Genomic DNA, 21,450 nt, shown 5'->3' with positions numbered 1-21,450 from the left:
TACCCTTTCAGGCGGAATTTTCCCCTTGAAGTAAAACCAGTCTCTACAGTAAGCAATCTCGAGTCCAAAGCTCTTTCAGGAGAGGACAATCAAGTTAATTTGGAAGCCCCAAGGGTCTTGTCAACAAGTCAGCTGTAAATGAATGTAAGCCTTTGGTTTAAATTGTGCACAAAGTATGCTGTAGTTTGTCCAGTCAGCAATACGGACAAAATACAGAATCATTCCTAGATTCTGATTTAGACCAATTTGATCTTTGTTCACATCTGTTGTGGATCCCTTGGTGTTTTCCTTCTTCTGAAAGGCAGTTGAAGATGTGTTCATTAAATTAAAATGCCAGCTGGTTTATACATGCTTTGTAGTGATCTTCAGCTTCATCCAGTTGTACATAACAGCTATCTAGGCTTTCCTGGTCACTGGGTCTAGTCTAAGTGGACTTAAGAAATAGTGGATGGAGCCTGCCACGTGGGCTTATATGCCTGAAGGTTACAACCATCAACATTCCACAAATAGCTAAGAAGTGGCAGTCATTTAGAAATTAATCTAATGGCACAAAAAGACAATACAAATGGCATAAGCGTACCATTTAAGTAATGTAACAACTTAAGAGCGCAGACAAAGTACAAAGGTATTAAGGTAACCTTGGGTCAACCAAAACCACAGCGAAGTCGAGCTAACGTTGGTCATGTAACTAGAAGCCACAAATGCATGGTTTTATTATTGGGATGTGTCCTAGTGGATAAAGCATGGAGCTATGTGGTGAAACTACTGGTTTTTACAAGCTTGCCCATCAGCTCCAAAGGAAACCACCTACGCAGACCAGCAATTTTTAAACTTCATCTAACCTGCTCAAACATCCAGGGCCGTCAATATAGACCAATGGTAGACATGCCACAGCTCCAGTCACAACAAACTACAATCCAGCTGGCTTTAGGTTTCACCTTTGAAACCTCACAGGAGCTCAAGTGATCTTTGCACACATACAGAGGGGGTCCTACTGGTGAGGCCAGCTTTCTAGAAAGCTACTGTTCAAGAAAACATGCTTTTTATTGAAGAGAAATCCTATAGGTGCACAAAATGTTAGGTCAAAAGTGCCTACCTAGCATGTCATTAGCTCAAAACTTCAGCCAGAGCAAGTTTGTACATTAGTCACAGAAAAACTAGTTTGGTAAATGACTGCTTCAAGTGAACTATCTCTATTTAAAACTAGGTCTTCAGTGGGTTGCCAGACAATTCTTACATTTCCTAGTCTCTGCAGGGCCAGTAAGCCTGTAGACAGTTGACACCTGTTGGCATTTAGCTACTATAGCTAAGCTCTCTAGCCAATGTACACATCACAGCTTCCATCAAAGTGCAGGCTTGTGCTTCCACATACCTAGCAGAGACATGGTCTTGTAAACTTGGTTACATCGGAAAAAATAAACAGAATCGAGAATTCTGATCAGATTTATTGGTTAAATGGCACTAACACATTTGATGTTCATGCTAACCACACTGCACAGATCCTGCCTTCCAACTTTTTGACCCCCCCCCCAACAAACTCTCCCGCCCCAAAGAAACCATGAGTCCCTGCACCCGCAAGCATTCATAGCCAATTGGCATAGCTTTGTGGGCCAACTGACCCAGAACAACTGCCTCATCCCTTCTTAAGTGTTCCTTCCTAAAAGCACCTGTGTTCCTTTGAGTCGCAAATAAATATGAACCAAGCGACTTAGTCGTGTGGTTAAGTGGAAATGTTTTAGTTTACGGCACTGCATGGAGCCCCAAAAATAATGTGCAACACAGATAAACCTATAAGGCTGAATACAAATGTACTCTGGAGATCAAGTTGCTCTGCTTTAAGCGCAAGGCAAAGAGATGTCCCTGCAGTCTAATAACCTGCCAGCTTCTCCCACGTTACCATGGCTACTGTTTCAAGAGTCCAATGACAGTTGGTTTGGTTGGTGCTGGGAGGACTGCTTCTGGTTCTACAATTTGTCCAGGAAGTTGTCCAGTGCTGGGATTCCCTCCTTCAGTCCCTTGCGTTTTCGTGTATCTGCGACAACCTGGGAAGGGCGGGCGGTGGCATCAAATGGGTCACCAGGCAGAATCTGCCAGTGGTCGAACACACACTGGGGGAAAGCTTGACCTCCTGTGTTAGATCTCAAGTCTGCTGTAAAACCTGAAACATGAAACATGAAAATACATTTTAGTATAGTTAACTATGCCTTTACTACAGTTTGGGCCACTGGCATTGTGGCAGGGATAAGTTATGCAGCAGGGTTACGTTAATTATAAAGGGCTCATTAAATCCTGCAGCAAGAAGATTATGCAGCTTAATGCGGCAAACGATAGTCATCGTAGGTTCTGACCTGGTTCCTCGTCTTGCCGCACCCCCCATTCCCATGTTTGACTGTAGTACACTGGGATCCTGCTAACCAGGACATGTGTGTGTTCTTCTCCAAGTTTAGTTGGCAAGTACCTCTACACTCCACTATTGGCACACTGTTGTACCATTTAAGGCCCTAGTGTATGGCACTTCAGTACACCAGGGCCAAGTAGTGTGGTTGAGCAGTAGGCTTACCAGAGGGTAGTGTTAAGCATTTGTTTTACACAGTCAATAAATGATAACTCAAAGACTTAACTCTAGGCCAATAATTTTTATATAGAATTTTAGTTTTTAGAACCACAAGATCCAGAATTCAAGTGAATACATACATTTTAAAGGTACTTGGCATAGGTAAATATGGAACTTTGCATTACAACAGTAATGAACACAGCTTTAGCAAAAATGGCAATAAGATATTTTAAAAGTGCAAAACACAGTTCCTATGGGAGGTAAGTAAAGGTTAGTTTGTCAGGTAAGTAAAGCACTTACAAGTTCAGTCTCTTGGGCATCGGAAGCCCACAGTTGGGGGTTCAAGTCAACCCAAAACACTGGGCCGGCCAGGTGCAGAGGTTGTCTCTCCACTAGCTTGAGTGCCCTGGGGGTGCTGTAACACCAGGCTTGAGCCTTTGAGGCTAACCGCCAGGTGTTACAGTTCCTGCAGGGGGAGATGTGAAGCACCTCCACCCAATATGGCCAGAAACCCATCTGGATGTGGCAGGCTGGCAGAAACTGGTCAACCTAGCACTAGTAATTGGACTGGTATACAGGAGCATCTCCAATATCTTCAGTGCAGCCATTATGGAACTGGCGTTTGACAAACTCGGACCATATATTACTCTTTATGGCTACCCCGCACTTAATGTCTAAGAATTGGCTTAGACACTGTATAGGCATAGTGCTCATGTAGCTATGCCCTTACCTGTGGGAGTGCACCCTGCCTTCTAGTTGTAAGGCCTGCTAGGAGTGACTTTCCTATGCCACAGGCATGTCGACTTATTCTTTCTCCCAACCAGCACACAAGCTGTGAGGCAGTGCGCTGAGTGAGAAGTCCCCAGGGTGGTATACTACATGCTACAGCCCCTAAGAGACCTTCCCTGGCCACATGGCCCTTGGTACCAGGGGTACCATTTACAAGGGACTTGCCTGTATGCCAGGGCTGTGCCAACTAGAGACAAGGGTACAGTTTAGGGAAAGAACATGTGCTGGTGCCTGGTTTGCAGGGTCCCAGCACACTTCCAATCCTAACTAGCATTAACAAAAGGCAAAATGTTAGGGGTAACCATGCCAGAGGCATTTTCCTACACTGTTGCACCAACCAGTGCTGGCTGACTACAGCACCAAGGTATCTTCAGGCTCCAAGTAGCCCCAGCACTTTACCTCTACAAGTCTTCGCCCCTGCTGCTCCAGCAAAGCAAGACTATTGCTGACTAGGCTGACTGGGCCTCAATGCAACTTAATGTTCATGCTGCCTATGGGGGTTCCCACTGGCTCTCCGGTCTTGTTAGCCCAGACTCTAAGGGCGGAGTCCCCAGGACTTTACTGTTTCTCCACAGCTCTGGAAAACCTCCAACGGCTCTTTTTTGAATTTGTGTGGTGGCCATCCTAACCACTGACTCATGTGCAATCTGGTGACCTCCGAGTGACAGCTTGTAGGTAAATTCAGGTAGTCCTCTGCAGCTCCTGGAGCCCACAGCTGGTCTCCATCCATCATCAACCAAGATCTTCAGCTACTGGAGGCACCTGGACACCCCTGAGTTGAGACCTCTGGTCCCTTTAGCATAACTTTCACCTGGAATCTACCCTTCAGTCCCACTGGCCTGGTCCTGCTTCTGCATTTTTTAACCTGGACATTCCTGGGTTAGCATACGGAAATGAAAATGTCACTTACCCAGTGTACATCTGTTCGTGGCATCAGTCGCTGAGATTCACATGGTATGCATGAGCTCGCCATCTGGTGTTGGGTCGGAGTGTTACAAGTTGTTTTTCTTCGAAGAAGTGTTTGAGTCACGGGACCGAGTGACTCCTCCTTCTGTGCTCATTGCGCATGGGCGTCGACTCCATCTTCGATTGTTTTCCCCGCAGAGGGTGAGGTAGGAGTTGTACTATAGTAATAGTGCCCGCGCAATGAAAAATGTAAGTATGTACCTATTAAAGGATTAAATAATATATATACAAATGTACAAAATTGAAGGTAACTTCTGAACTGCTACAGGCTTCCGGGGAGGTGGGGGGGGGACATGTGAATCTCAGCGACTGATGCCACGAACAGATGTACACTGTGTAAGTGACATTTTCAGTCCGATGGCATCTGTCGCTGTAGATACACATGGTATGCATAGACTAGTAAGCAGTTAGTTCCCCATAAGCGGTGGTTTAGCCTGTAGGAGTGGAAGTAGTCTGAAATAATGTCCTTAATACGGCTTGACCTACTGTGGCTTGTTGTGCGGATAACACGTCTACACAGTAGTGCTTGGTGAATGTGTGAGGCGTAGACCAAGTGGCTGCCTTACATATTTCCTGCATTGGGATGTTTCCTAAAAAGGCCATTGAAGCACCTTTTTTCCTTGTTGAATGTGCCCTGGGAGTAATGGGCAGTTGTCTTTTTGCTTTAAGGTAGCAGATTTGGATGCATTTAACTATCCATCTGGCTATACCTTGTTTTGATATTGGGTTACCTGCATGAGGTTTTTGGAATGCAATAAATAGCTGTTTAGTTTTTCTGATGTGTTTTGTTCTGTCAATGTAGTACATTAATGCTCTTTTGACATCTAATGTATGTAGTGCTCTTTCAGCCACAGAATCTGGCTGTGGGAAAAAACTGGTAGTTCTACCGTTTGATTTAGATGGAATGGTGAAATAACTTTGGGTAAAAATTTTGGATTAGGTCGTAGGACGACCTTATTTTTAAGTATTTGTATAAAAGGCTCGTGTTGTGAACGCTTGCATTTCCCTTACTCTTCTTAGAGATGTAATGGCGATGAGAAAGGCAACTTTCCAGGTTAGGAATTGTATTCCGCAAGAGTGCATGGGTTCGAAAGGTGGGCCCATGAGTCTTGTTAGACCCACGTTTAGGTTCCATGAAGGAACAGGTGGTGTTCTTGGTGGTATAATTCTTTTAAGCCCTTCTATGAATGCTTTGATAACTGGTATCCTATACCAGGAAGTTGAATATGTAGTTTGCAGGTATGCAGATATTGCTGCAAGGTGTATTTTAATAGAAGAGAAGGCTAGCTTTGCTTTTTGTAAATGGAGCAAGTAATTTACTATATGTTTTGGAGTTGCGTCTAGTGGTTGTATCTGATTATTATGGCAGTACCAAACAAATCTTTTCCACTTACTTGCGTAGCAGTGTCTAGTGGATGGCCTTCTGGCCTGCTTTATGACTTCCATACACTCTTGGCTAAGTTGTAAGTGTCCGAATTCTAGGATTTCAAGAGCCAGATTGCTAGATTCAGCGATGCTGGGTCCGGGTGTCTGATCTGTTGGTTGTGTTGCGTTAACAGATCTGGTTTGTTGGGCAGTTTGATGTGTGGTACTACAGACAGATCTAGCAGTGTTGTGTACCAGGGTTGTCTTGCCCACGTTGGTGCTATTAAAATGAGTTTGAGTTTGTTTTGACTCAATTTGTTTACTAGGTAAGGAAGGAGAGGGAGAGGAGGAAAAGCGTAAGCAAATATTCCTGACCAGTTCATCCATAGGGCATTGCCTTGGGATTGCTTGTGTGGGTATCTGGACGCGAAGTTTTGGCATTTTGCGTTCTCTTTTGTTGCAAATAAGTCTATTTGTGGTGTTCCCCAGAGTGTGAAGTAGGTGTTCAGAATCTGTGGGTGGATTTCCCATTCGTGGACTTGCTGGTGATCGAGAGAGATTGTCTGCCAGCTGATTCTGGATCCCCGGAATAAACTGTGCTATTAGACCAATTTGATGGTGGATTGCCCACTTCCATATTTTTTGAGCTAACAAGCTTAACTGCGTTGAATGTGTTCCTCCTTGTTTGTTTAGATAATACATCGTTGTCATGTTGTCTGTTTTGACAAGGATGTATTTGTGGGTTATGATTGGTTGGAAAGCTTTTAGTGCTTGAAAAACTGCTAATAATTCTAGATGATTTATATGCAGTTTTGTTTGATGTATGTTCCATTGTCCTCTTATGTTGTGTCGATTGAGATGTGCTCCCCACCCTGTCATGGAAGCATCTGTTATTACGTACTGTGGCACTGGGTCTTGGAAAGGCCGCCCTATGTTTAAATTTATACTGTTCCACCATAGAAGCGAGAGGTAAGTTTGGCGGTCTAGCAACACCAGATCTAGAAGGTGACCCTGTGCTTGAGACCACTGTGAGGCTAGGCACTGTTGTAAGGGCCTCATGTGCAGTCTTGCGTTTGGGACAATGGCTATGCATGAGGACATCATGCCTAGGAGCTGTAGTATTGTTCTTGCTTGTATTGTTTGGTTTGGAGACATGTGTTGAATGACCCTGTTGAAATTGTGGATCCTTTGTGGGGTTGGCGTTGCTACTCCTTTTGTCGTGTCTATTATGGCTCCTAGATATTGCTGTACTTTGCTTGGCAGAATGTTTGATTTTGCAAAGTTGACGGTGAACCCTAGTTTGTAGAGGGTTTGTATGACTTGATTTGTGTGGTTTGAGCGAACTGGTTTTGATTAGCCAGTCGTCTAGATACGGGAACACATGTATTTGCTGCCTTCTGATGTGTGCAGAGACTACTGCTAGGCATTTTGTGAATACTCTTGGAGCGGTTGTTAAACCAAAGGGCAATACTTTGAATTGGTAATGTATTCCTTTGAATACAAACCTTAGATATTTCCTGTGTGATTGATGTATTGGTATATGGAAATATGCGTCCTTGAGGTCTAGGGTTGTCATGTAGTCGTGTTTTTTGAGCAATGGTAACACTTCTTGTAGTGTGACCATGTGAAAGTGGTCTGATTTGATGAATGTGTTTACTACCCTGAGGTCTAGAATTGGTCAGTGTTTCGTCCTTTTTTGGTATCAAGAAGTACAGTGAATAAACTCCTGTGTTTATTTGTGCGCTTGGTACTAATTCTATTGCATTTTTTTGCAGTAGTGCTTGAACTTCTATCTCTAGAAGCTGTGAATGGTATTTTGATAAATTTTGTGATTTTGGTGGTATGTCTGGAGGGAATTGCATGAATTCTATGCAATAACCATGTTGGATAATTGCTAGGACCCATGTGTCTGTAGTTATTTTGTCCCATGCTTCGTAATATTGACGTATCCTCCCCCCCCACTGGTGTTGTGTGGGAGGGGTGAGTGACGTGCGAGTCACTGCTTGTTGGTAGTGGTTTTGGGGCTTTGAAATCTTCCTCTATTCCTAGGGAATTGCCCCCCTCTATACTGGCCCCCGAAAACCTCCCCTGTACTGTCCCTGGTAGGTGGGCGGTGCGGACTGTGAGGTGCTAGCTTGTGTGGCCTGACCCCGAAACCCTCCTCTAAAAGGTGTTTTGCGGAAGGTGTTATAAGATCCTCTGCTCTGCGGGGAGTAGAGTGCGCCCATGGCCTTGGCAGTGTCAGTGTCCTTCTTGAGCTTTTCTATGGCTGTGTCGACCTCCGGACCGAACAGAAGTTTTTCGTTTACTGGCATGTTAAGCACTGCCTGCTGAATTTCTGGCTTGAATCCAGACGTTCTGAGCCATGCGTGCCTACGGATGGTAACCGACGTATTAATGGTCCTTGCGGCCGTGTCTGCTGCATCCATGGAGGAGCGTATTTGATTGTTGGAAATGTTTTGACCCTCCTCAACAACCTGTTTTGCTCTTTTTTGCAGATCTTTGGGGAGATGTTCAATGAGATGCTGCATCTCATCCCAGTGGGCTCTGTCGTATCGCGCTAGCAGCGCTTGTGAATTTGCGATGCGCCACTGGTTTGCTGCTTGGACAGCAACCCTCTTCCCGGCTGCATCGAACTTCCTGCTTTCTTTATCTGGGGGAGGTGCATCCCCAGAAGTGTGTGAATTTGCCCGTTTTCTGGCAGCCCCTACCACCACAGAACCTGGTGGCAGCTGAGAGGTGATGAATACAGGGTCCGTAGGAGGCGCCTTATACTTTTTGTCCACCCTAGGCGTCACTGCCCTACTTTTAACTGGCTCCATGAAAATGTCCTTTGCATGGCGTAGCATGCCTGGGAGCATCGGCAGGCTTTGGTAGGAGCTGTGGGTTGAAGAGAGGGTGTTAAATAAAAAATCATCCTCTACTTGTTCCGAGTGTAGTTCCACATTATGGAATAGTGCTGCTCTAGCCACCACTTGAGTAGGCTGTGCTGTCTTCCGGTGGTGATGGCCTAGTTGGGTATGTGTCTGGGCTGTTAGACACTGGTGCGTCGTACAAGTCCCACGCATCCTGATCTTGGTCATCGTGGCTCATGGCGGTGTGAGCTGGCGAATGTGACGGGGTGTAAGTTGGCGAAGCCGGAGTTACAGGTGGAGGCGAGGGAGGAGGTGTTACCTTTTGTGCTGTTTGTTGCTGAGGAGTAAACTGAAGCGTTCTTTCGTTTGACAGGTGGAAGGGTACTGATCTTCCCAGTCCCCTGCTGAATAAAGATACACTTTTGCGTGTGATCCACGTCAGTGGATTGCAGTTCTTGTTCAAATCTATGTTTCTTCATTTGTGAAGACATAGAATGCTCTTCAGTATAGGAGCCTGAAACAGGGTCTGATGTCGCTTTTTTCGGCTCCGAAAACCCTGTTGATTGTTTTTTCGGCTCCGAGGTAACCTTCCTCTTTTTCTGTGCCGAAAATTCTTGGCCTCTATGGTCTTCGGCGCCACTGTCTCGGCATCGATCCGTGTCGACACCGAACTCTCGGTGTCGATGCTTCTGTTTAGCACTCTCGGTCCCGAGGAGGCTGCGTGCCGGTGTCTCGACCGAAGTCGGACGATCGCGACACTGAATGGGCCTTTTTCGGTGCCGATTGTTGGTCACCGAGAATTTGGGTGGAGCCATGGCCTGTTGGCAGTGGCGTCCCCTGGGCCTTCTTTCCTTTTTTAAGTTCTGATCTCGACGTCTTACACAGTTTTTGTAGAGTCTAGCTCGTCGGAGTCTGAATCCTGGATGGAAAAGGATTCCTCCTGTTCCTCTTCTGTCGCGAACTGTCGACGCTCCTTTGGCGTGGACGCCATCTGCAGTCTTCTCGCTCGACGGTCGCGCAGAGTTTTTCGGGACCGGAACGCCCGACAGGCCTCACAGGATTCTTCGCTGTGCTCGGGTGACAGGCACAGGTTACAGACCGAGTGTAGGTCCGTATAAGGATATTTGTTGTGGCATTCGGGGCAGAATCGAAACGGGGTCCGTTCCATCGGCGTTGTTCTCCACGCGGTCGGGCCGACTAGGCCCCGACGGGGTGCCGAAATCTACCCCGAAGGGCACCGAAGCGCTTCGATGTTCAACGCGTCGTCGTATGTGTCTATCTCGAACCGGATCGCAACGATACCGTCGAAAATCTTCTGGTTTCAGCTATCTTTCCGTTCCGAAACTCGGAGCGACAGGAACACGTCCGAACCCGATGGCGGAAAGAAAACGCCCATGCGCAATGAGCACAGAAGGAGGAGTCACTCGGTCCCGTGACTCGAAAACACTTCTTCGAAGAAAAACAACTTGTAACACTCCGACCCAACACCAGATGGCGAGCTCATGCATACCATGTGTATCTACAGCGACAGATGCCATCGAACACCAGGTAACTTACCTCTTCACCCGACCACTGGGGTAGTCATCTTTTTGGGTGGGGTTCACTCACCCCCCCCCCCCTTAGCACTTATCCAACTACTCCATACACTCTGGTGGGGGACACCTATCTGCAATCCTTTCAAAATATGGTTTGGCCTCCCATGGGGCCCTTGCTAATCTAGCCTTTCCCTAATTACACTACACCTCTGTACATCTAGTTGGTTCATACCTCTAAAGAGGTATACCAATGGTAGTCTAGTGTGCCTATTAAGTACTTTTAGTTTTACAACACTGTTCCTTTCAGGTGTGATGTTACTGTGGTATTGCAAGAGCTTCACATGCTCCCTAGACAAATCTGGACTGATCACAGCAACCTTAGAGCGGTCTGGACACTAACTCACTACTAGGGGTTTGCTTGAACCCAGTATAAGGTACAACACTAAGTATCCACAACATACTGGGCCAGCTACCAACAAAGGTCAGCAAGAAACCCTTTTAGAAGCTCAAGTACAAGGCACTAGTGTTAATCCTGGGAGATGGTGTCCAGATGCGGTAATCAGTCAGAGGCCTGGCAGAAAGTCTACCAGGTGCTGAACACTAAGCCTGTACAAGAACTGGTGCCTAAGCACACTCAACTAAGGAGTCACTATACCTTGCGACTCACCAGAACAAGTTAAACATCCCAGCTTAACACTAGATAGCAGGAGCATACAGAGCATACGTATGCCAAGACAAGCTATAAACAATTTACAATGGCTACCAAGTCAAAAAGTGGAGATAAGCGAGGATGGGTGGAGGATAAAGCTACGATATGTCTACGGCATCTCCCAACTTATTCTTAAACACTTGTGGCCCCCAATCCTGCTAGCACATTCACATTTCAAATACAATTATGCAAACAAGTAGGTATTACCCTGCCATAAGCCATTTACCAGGACAAGGATTGTAGAAAATAGCCAATTGGGGCAGGCTAAAAAATGCTGGCAGACTCTGTGGTTACCTCGCAGCAGGACTTCCATTTATAAACAATGGAGACTGCACCTCAAGCAGCTATTACACAACAGAAAAAGACTAAGTCTCCAGCACTCACCAAAAGACTCGTTTACAGGCAGGTATGCCTTGACCACGAAGATTGGGGTGCCCATGACCTGGGATTCCTCAAAGACATGGCCACGCTTCCTGTTCAAGACACCGTAGATTCCTCCGACCACTTGCTCGGGACACTGCGGGACAGAAGCGAACCGTGGTTAGAGTGCGGACGAACACTGATTGAATCAGAGCCTAAAGCACGCCAGAAAGGTTACCTGAATCTCCACCAGATAGATGGGCTCCATGAGTCTGGGCTGCGCAGTCAGGACGCAGGCGTAGAGGCACCTCCTGGCGGTGGGGATGATCTGGCCACCTCCTCGGTGGATGGCATCAGTGTGCAGGGTCACGTCATGGACATCGAAGCGGACAGCGCGCATGTTCTCCTCGCAGAGAGCACCCTGTAGGCAGAGGGGAGGCGGTGAGACACATGGTCTGCCTTGTGACAGCTGGGATAAGGGACACAACTTGTATGTCCCCAAAGAGACCACAAAACTGAAGCTAAATCTATAAGCCATAAGGTGTCTTAGGAGGACGTGTTCAGTAGAACAATTAACAGGGAACACATTGGAGGTATTCCGGCTCTGCCAATGCCCTTCGTTCATGCTGCACAACAAGATGGCACACTGTTACTGACTATATGTGCATTCGCAACCACATGCGAGAGCGTCAAGAACCATCTATTCACCCACCCGTGCAGTGGTAAATGTGAAGTGTGAAAGCACTTAAAAATTTACTGAACAGGTCAGGAGAAGAGGCAATTGAGTAGGTGGTGTAGAAGGGAAGTGGACGAGGAAGCAGTGAAACATGGGGGAGAAGAGATGATCACGGGGCAAAGTATGACACGAGCAAAAGAAGGGTGTGAGCATCATAGGTGCAGCGAGACCGGTGGATAGGACAAGAGGGAGACCGCTGTAAACCGCACCCCATGAGTGTTCGATAAAAGTCGTTCTCAGAGTGAGCAGTGAAGGGACAAGACAGTGGACGGGACTCTAAACCCTGCAAGTACTTCAGAAGCCAATAGGCCTCTGGCAACTTGAGCGCGAGGCCAGACTGCATAAAAAAAGTACCCGCTTTGAGGGCCCGAGCCGAGGGGCTTTTTCCCTGTTGCCGTTAACTGTAGTTAACGCTCGTCAGCTAAGGGATGCCGCTGATGAACGCATGTGAACAATTACAACTATAAAAGCAGTCCATTTATAGGGCTAGTTTTAGGATTGTCGTCAGAGGGTTAAGTTTGCTCAGCAGCTAACAATGCCAGCAGCACTATGTATGGACCTACCTCCTTGGTGGCCCACTGGAACCCGGCCACAACACTGTCCTTGATTTCATTCAGGTACTGCACTCCTTTAGTGACGTCGGCGAGAATGTTGGGCCCGGTGCCGTCAGGACCAAAGCACCAGATCTTGCGGGCCTCGGTGACATCCCACTCGTACTTCTCTGCCAAGTAGCGGGCACGGATCTTCAGCTCCTGGCGGGCACTCACGTCGCCCTTGTCGATGTCCTCGGCCAGGCCATCGGGGAAGGGGCGCGCCTTCATGTACAGGCGGTTGTGCTTGTTGGGAGACTTGGAGAGGCAGAGGACACTGGATTCTTCGGCCACCGTCTCGCGGTAGGACACAACGGGGTCGGATTTCTGCAAGACAAGCCCACTGGTTGGTCGAGCATTTCACAGATTATACTAATGATTCAAGCAGCATGACGGGGGCTCACCTTGATGGGGATGCATGCGTGATCTTCCTCCAGATCCTTTAGGCAGATCTCCAGATGCAGCTCCCCAGCGCCGGCAATGATGTGCTCCCCGGACTCTTCAATGATGCACTGAAAGATAAGGCATGCGCAGTCAGGCCCCACGCGCATCAATGAGCACCTCATTCAACGCAGCGCTGTCAAGTTTACTGTACCACTGCCTCAAGCGGACTAACGGCTCCTATAAAGTCAGTGTAGACGAGCTCAGGCGCCTATCGATTGAAAACTAACTTAAGCCACCAAAATAGCTGCATGTCTGACCACCCACCAGCCATGGCAGGCTGGCCACATCAGCAACACAAGGTTGATCCTCTAAGAAAATTAGCGGACTGGGTCAAAAATTGTTCAACTAAACAGGCGGTTCCTGGACCAAGATAGGGTGAGCTCAGAACAAACGTGTATAGAAATTGCATTTTGTTAAGTGTCTAACTTGACTATACCAAGGGTTGTGGGTGGTTAACCATCGGAACCCTCCAGTGGATCTTTCATTCTAGTGTACATTCTAAACTAGTCCATTTTAGAAAACAGGTTAAATTCTTGCATTTGTGCTATTTGAATGCTTTATGCTTGTTCCCCCGTAGAGGCATTGTTGCTCAGTGCCACAGCTACCCAGGGCTGAGGGTTTTACAAGAGAAAACTACTGGGGTTGGTATTAGTGATGTCACGAAACCCCACCACATACACAATTCTCACAGAACCCTAGATTAACTGTCAGTGTTGCGCTCACCTGCACCATAGGGTCAGACTTGGCCAGACGCTTCAGCCCTTCTACCAGCTTGGGCAGGTCGGCAGGGTTCTTAGCTTCCACAGCTACACGCACGACAGGGCTGACGCTGAACTTCATCACCCTCAGGTTGTGGGCGTGCTCGAATGTAGTGATTGTGCCAGTCTTCACCAGGAACTGATCCACACCGACCAGACCCACAATGTTTCCGCAAGGCACGTCCTCGATGGGCTCCACGTAACGCCCCATCATCAGAATGGTCCTGAGAGTACGAGATACCATGTTAGGAGGCAAATTATGCACCCGACAGGGACAGAATAAGAAATGGGGTATTTGCATTCATGCCCTTTAAAGAACACTGTACCAATATACAGAATCCAGGGAACACCCTAACCCAAATGAAACTTTAAAAAACCCTAGGCTGCAAGCACACTATGGTAATAAAGCATCCCTGAAAGGATGCTTACTGCTCACCGAAGTACTGAGTGTGCCAACAGAAAGGTGCACATACAAAAGGAGCAGGCCTTTACCACCGGACCTCGACACAGCAGTGTGGAAGCAATCAATCCTGCACGTTTAACTGACAGGTAGTCTAAATGCAGTGATAACTGTGCGGCCCCGCAAAACCCAGGACGCTGGCAGACAGCCACCTGCCTGAGCGCGGCTGGGGTGAAGACAGGCCACGTTACTTTACGACAGCCTAAAATCACAAGGCCCACGTCTCGGGCAGCGTGAGGAACAGCCGTCGAGCACATGATACAAAGCAGCAACTCTTACCGATGGCCATGCATTACCCAGGGCGCGGGCTAACAAGGAGCAGCGTCAGCTCTGCAAGACTACGGGTGTTGTAATCACCAGCACAATCACTTAATACCCATCCTACCCGCCACACACCTCTGGATGGGCTTCAGGTACAAGTCTTCCTTCTTGCCAGGGGTGTAGTTGGGCCCCATGATTCGGACCTTCAGGCCAGTTGACACTACACCGGAGAACACTCGCCCGAAAGCATAGAAGCGACCCTTGTCGGTTGTGGGCACCATCTTTGAGATGTACATCATCAGGGGGGCCTTGGGGTCACAGTTCTTGATACCTTAAAAAAGCGCGAACCAACAGGCTATGAACCCAGAAGCACCATACGCACAAAGGATGCTAAATACTCAAGACGCAGTCGCCCAGGTATTGGAACAAGTGGAATCTACTGTACTCACCCATGGCAGCCTCGTCGTCGGGGGGTCCCTCGTACAAGAGCTCGCAGCGGTACCTTTGCGCAGTGACCGGGGAGGGCAGATGGATGGTGATCATCTGGAGCAGGGCATCCCCAGCCGGCAGCCAGCGCCTCATAACCGCCTGAAAAGAGATCACAGGGATGGATGTAGCCGCGACAATACACCGCTGCAGCGAGGCTGCGCAACTAAAACACGGCAATGCCCATGTGGACGCCATATAAATAAGCCTCCAAAAGGTACCTTCAGCAGCTGCTTGCCGTCTTTGTCCTTGTCGTCGCTGTCCAGCTTGATGTCCAGTTTCTCAATCAGTTTAGCGGTCTCATCTTTCTTGAAGTTCATGATGGCATCAAACACCTTAAGGAGGGGAATAAGCAAGGTTAGCGTAGTCTAGGAGGGCGCCTTACAAGCCCGCGCCAACGGCATACAAATGGTGTCAGACGATAATATTTTCTTCACAAATTATCAGGTCAAAGTGAAGAAGTTTAAGTCATCATTTACATAAGTTGTACCAGAGATTTTTTTTTACTTTATCTAGCTCTCTGCCAGAACCACAATGGATTTCACCCAAATTCTCACCTTGAAAATAGGGTCAAGAACCAGCTGGCAGAACGTCCTTGGAAGTTTCTTTCCATCTGCGTTGGTAGCACTCTTGCTGAACTTGCCGTTTGCAGGATCAAAATACCTGTAAATCATTAAGACGTCAGTGTGAAGTTTACCTGTGGGCCTTAGTAAGGCTGATACCCACAAGAAAGATCAGTCAGTGCAAACCCCAACCTGTGGGGATATATCCAGTCAGATACAAAGGCATGGCCACTGTGGACAAGAGGACACATCACGGTGTGTGGAGCAGCTGGGTGGCCAATGGCTTCACGTGAGACCTCAGATGTGCCTTTTGAATTATTGATAGGTTTTTGGCAGCAACAGGATCACTGACGCATATGCACTTTAACTGACTAAGTGCCACAACCGAGGGTCTTCGATGGAGCACTGAAGAAAATGCACAATGCTGCCGATTTGATTAGTGGCACAGAATACATATTGCCAGCTAAGGGGTAATGCATACTGGCTCAAAGCTGCACCCAAAACTAATACTCGATATAACACGTCATGCACGATTGTCATGTCACAAGCCTTTAGTCCCCAGATGCGACTTGCCTTAAGTGACAGATTTCATAAGCCACCAACTCACCTATCTCCCCAAAGTTTCTTCATCATGTCTTCAACCTTCTTGGCACGCTCTGGGGCTCCAAGCTGAGCATCACCTTTCGCCGCAAACTTTGTGACATACATCTCAGCAAACTGTTTCAAAGTGAAAGCCCAGCCGTGCAGACCAGACCCAAAGCCGACAGTGCCAAGCATTGGATCAATCTAAGATAGAGAGATCCAGTAAGTGAGTGCACCAGTACAATATCGCTTTAAGAACAATCTAACCAGGAATACATTTGACAACTCAGGAAAATTTAAGTATAACCGTTAAATAGAAAACATTTTACCTGCTCAAGTTAGCATAACTAATTCACACGATTAAATGGGGCTTATAAAAACGGTCAACCCTGCCTCAGTTTTTTCCAGTTATACAATTTCAGTTGCCATGCATATAACTAAAGCACGTCCATTTACCTTCCTCTATCTGCAGCAAAAAGTTTAAATGTTTCCATTTAGCATCCCAATTTAAATCTGTTACTTCCAGTAGCACACCACCCCATTATCAGAGTTGCTGGCTGGCTAACAATTCCCCCCAAACACCAAGTGTTCAGTTAGTGTAATAAGGATGTTAAGTTGGCCTAAATTGTGGTTATAATTGTATATGGAGAGACTACTACAAAATACAGTTATTTAAACCTTTCAGAAAAACATTTTGAATTACTTATGCTCAAAACAGCCTCCAGGGGCACCATAACAATCTTCATTTGAAAGAAACATGGTCATGTGGCCATATGGTTAGCCCCTAGAGAACATAACCCCACGAGAATGAGGAAAAAAAAAAAGGGGGAGAAAGTAATGCAGTGTCAGTGTAACCATATATTTTGCACCCACCCTAAAGGGTGGGTAGGGCTAGCAGGTATACTGCAATGATCTTATAAACAAGGCCCTTAAAAACAGAACTTCTAGGCATAAAACTTCTAGCCAAAGGAAAGCTCAAGACATTGAATGGTGGGAGGGGTTATTATGAAGTCCTCACTAACAGTGGGCTATGTACTATGTGGCGTACAACTACTCTTATCAGTTAGAATTCGTATACTCGTTTTGTCTTTTAAAAATCCTTGCTTGCCAGTGGGCAATTTACCTTCCTGGGCCATCCTTTTTTGCAAGAGGTTCACACCCATTGAGTATCACCCCACTTTTCCCTAACCAAACTATCTGCCCAGGAACTTTTAAATTCCAGCTAGTGTTTTCCTGGCTCTGCGTCGCACCTCATAAGTCGTTTTATGCCCCTTTTGATGTGCACCCATTAGATCAGCAATACAGTGACTTGTAAACAAGTCCGCCTGCAGCCCCATTCTGTGAGCGGCCCATGTTAATTTTACTATGAGGTGCACCAACCCTACACCAGCGCATTTGATGAATTACAAGGTCCGCCTGAGCGCGGTGCCCATTTTTTTTGGGGGGGGGGGGGGGGTGGGGGGATAACCAGGGGGCTGGCAACCTGCTCCCAGCAGGAGTTGTGGTCCTGTTGTGCAACACTCACGAGCGCTGTTGACATTGGTACACAGCAGTTATCAACCCACTTAATCCACTCTACTCGCCATGACACTAGTGCTGCAAGCACTAAGCAACTTTGGCATTGTTCACCACCATATCCTGTAAAAAAGGAAGACAAACACTATTAAGTCTTCCTGCTCAAGAAATACTTCTGCTTCATTCTGGTCCCCTCCAAAAGGAAAGGTGACCAGTGGTTTGAGTTGAGAATTTGCGCAACTCCTTTACTTAAAGGGAGCAGCTGCCTCTTCGTAACATCTTGTTTTCCAGCACATTTACTGGAACTGGCAAATCACTGTATACTCTAAAGGAGATCAATTTTTCACCAAGGCCGTAGCTGTGAGATCAACTTCCACTTACCCTTCCCACTTCCTCTGCTCTAGACCACATTGAGGTGGCCCGTTACCACTTCAGTCTGCCTCTTTAGTGTTTCTCCCTGTCTGATGGTGAAGGCTTTCCTGGAGACCCATACCACAGAGACACAAAGGGCAGGCCTCAACCCAGTGATGCAAACATGGCTGTCTGTAGCTTAGTGGGCAGCTCTTCGGACAATCAGCAAAATGAGCAGTTGTGGGAGTGCTGGTTCTATCAGCTAAGCAGTCAACCAGTGTTAATTCTACCACAAAAGATAGTTACTCTGCCAGGTACTGCACAAAATATTTGAATCAGGCACCCTCGGCATTACAAGGGCAGCAACTTAATAGTGGTACATTAACCTGAATGTGCTCAAAAGTCCGGTTCTGTCTCCCAAGGGACTTGAGTATATTTATTCCACCCTTTAACCAAAACTCCCCCATACCCACCATAATGCTAAAGCCAATAATAGCTCACCCACAGGCGAGACCTATTGGCATGAACAATGCTGTTTTGTTTTTATACTGTATCAATATAGTTGGCTTAGGAGAAAGTGCTGTTCTTTTGTCTAGATAAAAGAAGGCTGTAGATGCCACACAAATGTGCTATTCATTTCAGAGTAATAGTTTAGTTGCTTCGATAGAGTAATTTCTCTTGTTTTTAGGGTAAAAGGGGAACAACAACAAATCCTTAATATGTAGGCAGTCCCTAAAGTAACTGGACTTATGTAGCACAATGTTTATGTAACTAGTACAGTCCTTTAAAACTTCCCCGTCAGGGATGTTTTCCAGTTCTCCTAAACGGGAGAACGTCTATTTTCTGGGATATGCCCAAAACGTTCCTTCGGTTTGCTGGAAATGTCGGCCAACATTCAGCAGATTTGACAACAAGACACTTGACTACAACACGTGATTGAGAAGGCTGAGGGACCTGCACAGGTAAGGAAGACCTACCATGATGTTGCCCATGGGGCCAGTCTCCCCTTCGCCATAAGTGGAAATGATAACGTTGACATTCTCCACAATGCGCTGGAATGTCTGGTACAGTTCCTCGGCTTCCAGCTGCAGCTCCAGCAGAGCACGGTCCATTTTGTTCATCATCAGTACAGGTCGGATTCTCTCCGCGATGGCCTGGCGAAGGACGGTCTCGGTCTGTACACACACTCCTGACAAGGAAAAGACAGGATCAGCACCAAAGAGCTAAAGGCAGACCGAGGCATCCTGGTATTCAGCTCCAATCCTTACCAGAGACGCAGTCCACAACTACCAGAGCTCCGTCTGTGACACGAAGGGCAGCTGTGACTTCCGATGAGAAATCAACGTGCCCCGGAGAGTCGATCAGGTTAATGAGGAACCCAGTACCATCTTTAGACTGCTTGATGAAAGCCAAGTCGTTTTCTGACAGGGCATAAAACAGGGATATGGCGCTGCAAATAGAAGTGGATTACGAGAACTGAGAAAGGGCACAAAAACAGGCAGAAGTTCAGTGTTCTCACCCAAAAACATGATCGTAAACTTGAACAAAAAAAAAACAACAAAAAAAAAAAACACCACAAATGACATGTCATTATGGCGGCATAAGCGTCAGCAAAAAAAGATTAGGCCACTTAATTACGAGGCTCAGATAAGACTACTGGTGGGATATTAAAGTCTGATAAAAACTAGTACCACTTGCATTGGGAAGGAACGATCAATTGATTATTAAACACCAGATAAAAGCTCAGCCCCACACCCCTGCAGAGATGTCAGTTTCCTGCACTTACGTTGACTTGATAGTGATGCATCTCTCTTGCTCGTCCTTTCGGGTGTCGGTGAAACGAGTCTCGCCTGCCCTGGCGGAAGCGATGATTCCAGCTTTGCTGACAAGGGAGTCAGTGAGGGTGGATTTCCCATGGTCCACGTGTGCAATCACTGACATGTTTCGGATGTTAGCCTTCTTGTCCATGATGGCCCGGATCTGGTCTACGGTGAAGTTCACCTAAAAAAACAAAAAACAAAGAGGGCGTGATATAGACAAACATTTATTAAGAGACAGCCAGCCCTCACACAAAAATAACAAACCTCATGACAGACGATGTGCATAGTATCTTGGATGCCTAAATGGCATCAATCTTAACAGGGAAGTCGCACGACAATAGACAATCTCCGTAAGATGCATTTTGATTAAAAAAAGTTCTATAGAGCGAGAAAATCTAGCAAGGGATCGAGGACAGGGGTGAACGCTCACGACAGGACGCCGACGGACCAGTGCAGCTCCAGCTGAGTCTTCCCGCCCTCCCCCGCCAGGGATCAGGTGCAGCAGCCGCTGACGAACAAGAGAGCCGCCGCCGGTCGGTCAGCGATCCCGCCCTCCTCCTCCGCAGCAGCGCCGGCTCCCGCCCCTGCAGCAGGTCACTGCCCGATGACGCAGCAGCAGCGCACTAGGCGGAAAACCTGCGACCATTACCGGCAAAACATCCGAGAGAGTATCCTTACAAAAACCCGAACAACACCGGCCGGCAAATACAGGAAGAAACCAAGGCCTAAGACCGAGACCGCCAGGGAACTGAAGCGGTGTAAAAACCCAGCATTTCTCCTCAGGCATCCCCACCGCTTCCACTGGAGGCCCCACTGCATCCTGTGCCTTTCCTAGACTACTGCCCGGAGCCAGCGCTGCTCCCGTACGGTTAAGCGTTACGGCGGGACCCCGCGCTCGGCGAGGGACTCGGTTCTAACGGGCACCATCCTTTTTGTCTTCACCCTCTCGCCGGCCTCACGCTCAGTCGCAGGAAAACCGCCAGCGGTCCGCGGTAATATCACCAGCGAAGGGTGTCAGGGAGCGCAGAGACGGGCCGGGTAACGGCGGCAGCTCGTCCGCACTCACCATTTTGGCGGATGGCGGTGGATTCTCCTCAGATCGGGAACGGAGAAGGGAGGCGGGTTGGTCTGCCTGCCTCGCTCGCGGGACAGACAGGCGGAAGAGAACGCTGACGTCAACACGCTCTGAATATATAGTGGTACGCCGGGTAGGTCACGTGAGGCGCCGCGCACCTGGGGCGCAGGCGCGGTTTGCGCTTTCGGGAGGCACTCTGCACCCGCTGCCGCTTTATCTATGGTACTGTGAGACATTTTCTTAAAGAGACAGTACCTCCAGTGCTGAGGCATACGTGTTGTACTTGGTTATTGGCTCCAGCTCTGTGCAAAGTCCCATCCCACGGTTACATCACAGGCTGTGGTTGCAGAGCTCCAGGGTGCATCAGTGTCCCCAGCATCTGCCTCTGCTCAAGTATAAGGAGCTGTGCTCTTGGCCTTTAACTATAGCTGATGGGTGGTGCTGTTTAACAATTTAACACTGTGAACAGACCTTCAAGGGGGTCGTGGGTTCTATGATACGGTAGCACCAAATATGTCAAGATTTCGTCAGTCTCTACAGACATTTTGGAATATTTTTACTTTGTTTTTAAAACAAATATAAGTCCATGAGGAGCAATATGGCAATGATTCTAGTTCAGACTGTAACCACAGCCTAGGTAGTTTGGTCTGGTTCCGAAGTCCCGTGGTCCTGTAAA

General features: G+C 47.5%; 1 protein-coding gene and 2 non-coding genes across 3 annotated transcripts; all 3 read right to left on the bottom strand.

Moving 5' to 3' along the window:
• Positions 1-1,427: 1,427 nt before the first annotated feature.
• On the bottom strand, positions 1,428-20,911 carry EEF2 (eukaryotic translation elongation factor 2). Its single transcript, XM_069216469.1, has 15 exons — positions 20,766-20,911; positions 19,666-19,880; positions 19,148-19,329; positions 18,857-19,068; positions 16,039-16,217; positions 15,426-15,531; positions 15,090-15,203; positions 14,832-14,970; positions 14,518-14,713; positions 13,627-13,885; positions 12,864-12,971; positions 12,433-12,786; positions 11,372-11,554; positions 11,158-11,290; positions 1,428-2,158 (listed from the first exon to the last, which is right to left on the bottom strand). The coding sequence occupies exons 1-15, from the start codon at positions 20,766-20,768 to the stop codon at positions 1,965-1,967; spliced, it is 2,577 nt and encodes an 858-aa protein (XP_069072570.1). The 5' UTR covers positions 20,769-20,911; the 3' UTR covers positions 1,428-1,964.
• Positions 14,230-14,371, bottom strand: LOC138268913 (small nucleolar RNA SNORA79). The gene has a single exon (XR_011200201.1). It is a non-coding gene; the product is annotated as a small nucleolar RNA SNORA79 (small nucleolar RNA).
• Positions 15,281-15,347, bottom strand: LOC138268905 (small nucleolar RNA SNORD37). Its single transcript, XR_011200196.1, has one exon. It is a non-coding gene; the product is annotated as a small nucleolar RNA SNORD37 (small nucleolar RNA).
• Positions 20,912-21,450: the final 539 nt, after the last annotated feature.

Source organism: Pleurodeles waltl, chromosome 12 (genome assembly GCF_031143425.1).
Source record: "Pleurodeles waltl isolate 20211129_DDA chromosome 12, aPleWal1.hap1.20221129, whole genome shotgun sequence".
Taxonomy (NCBI): Eukaryota; Metazoa; Chordata; class Amphibia; order Caudata; family Salamandridae; genus Pleurodeles; species Pleurodeles waltl.
This window is presented reverse-complemented; position numbering and strand designations above follow the sequence as displayed.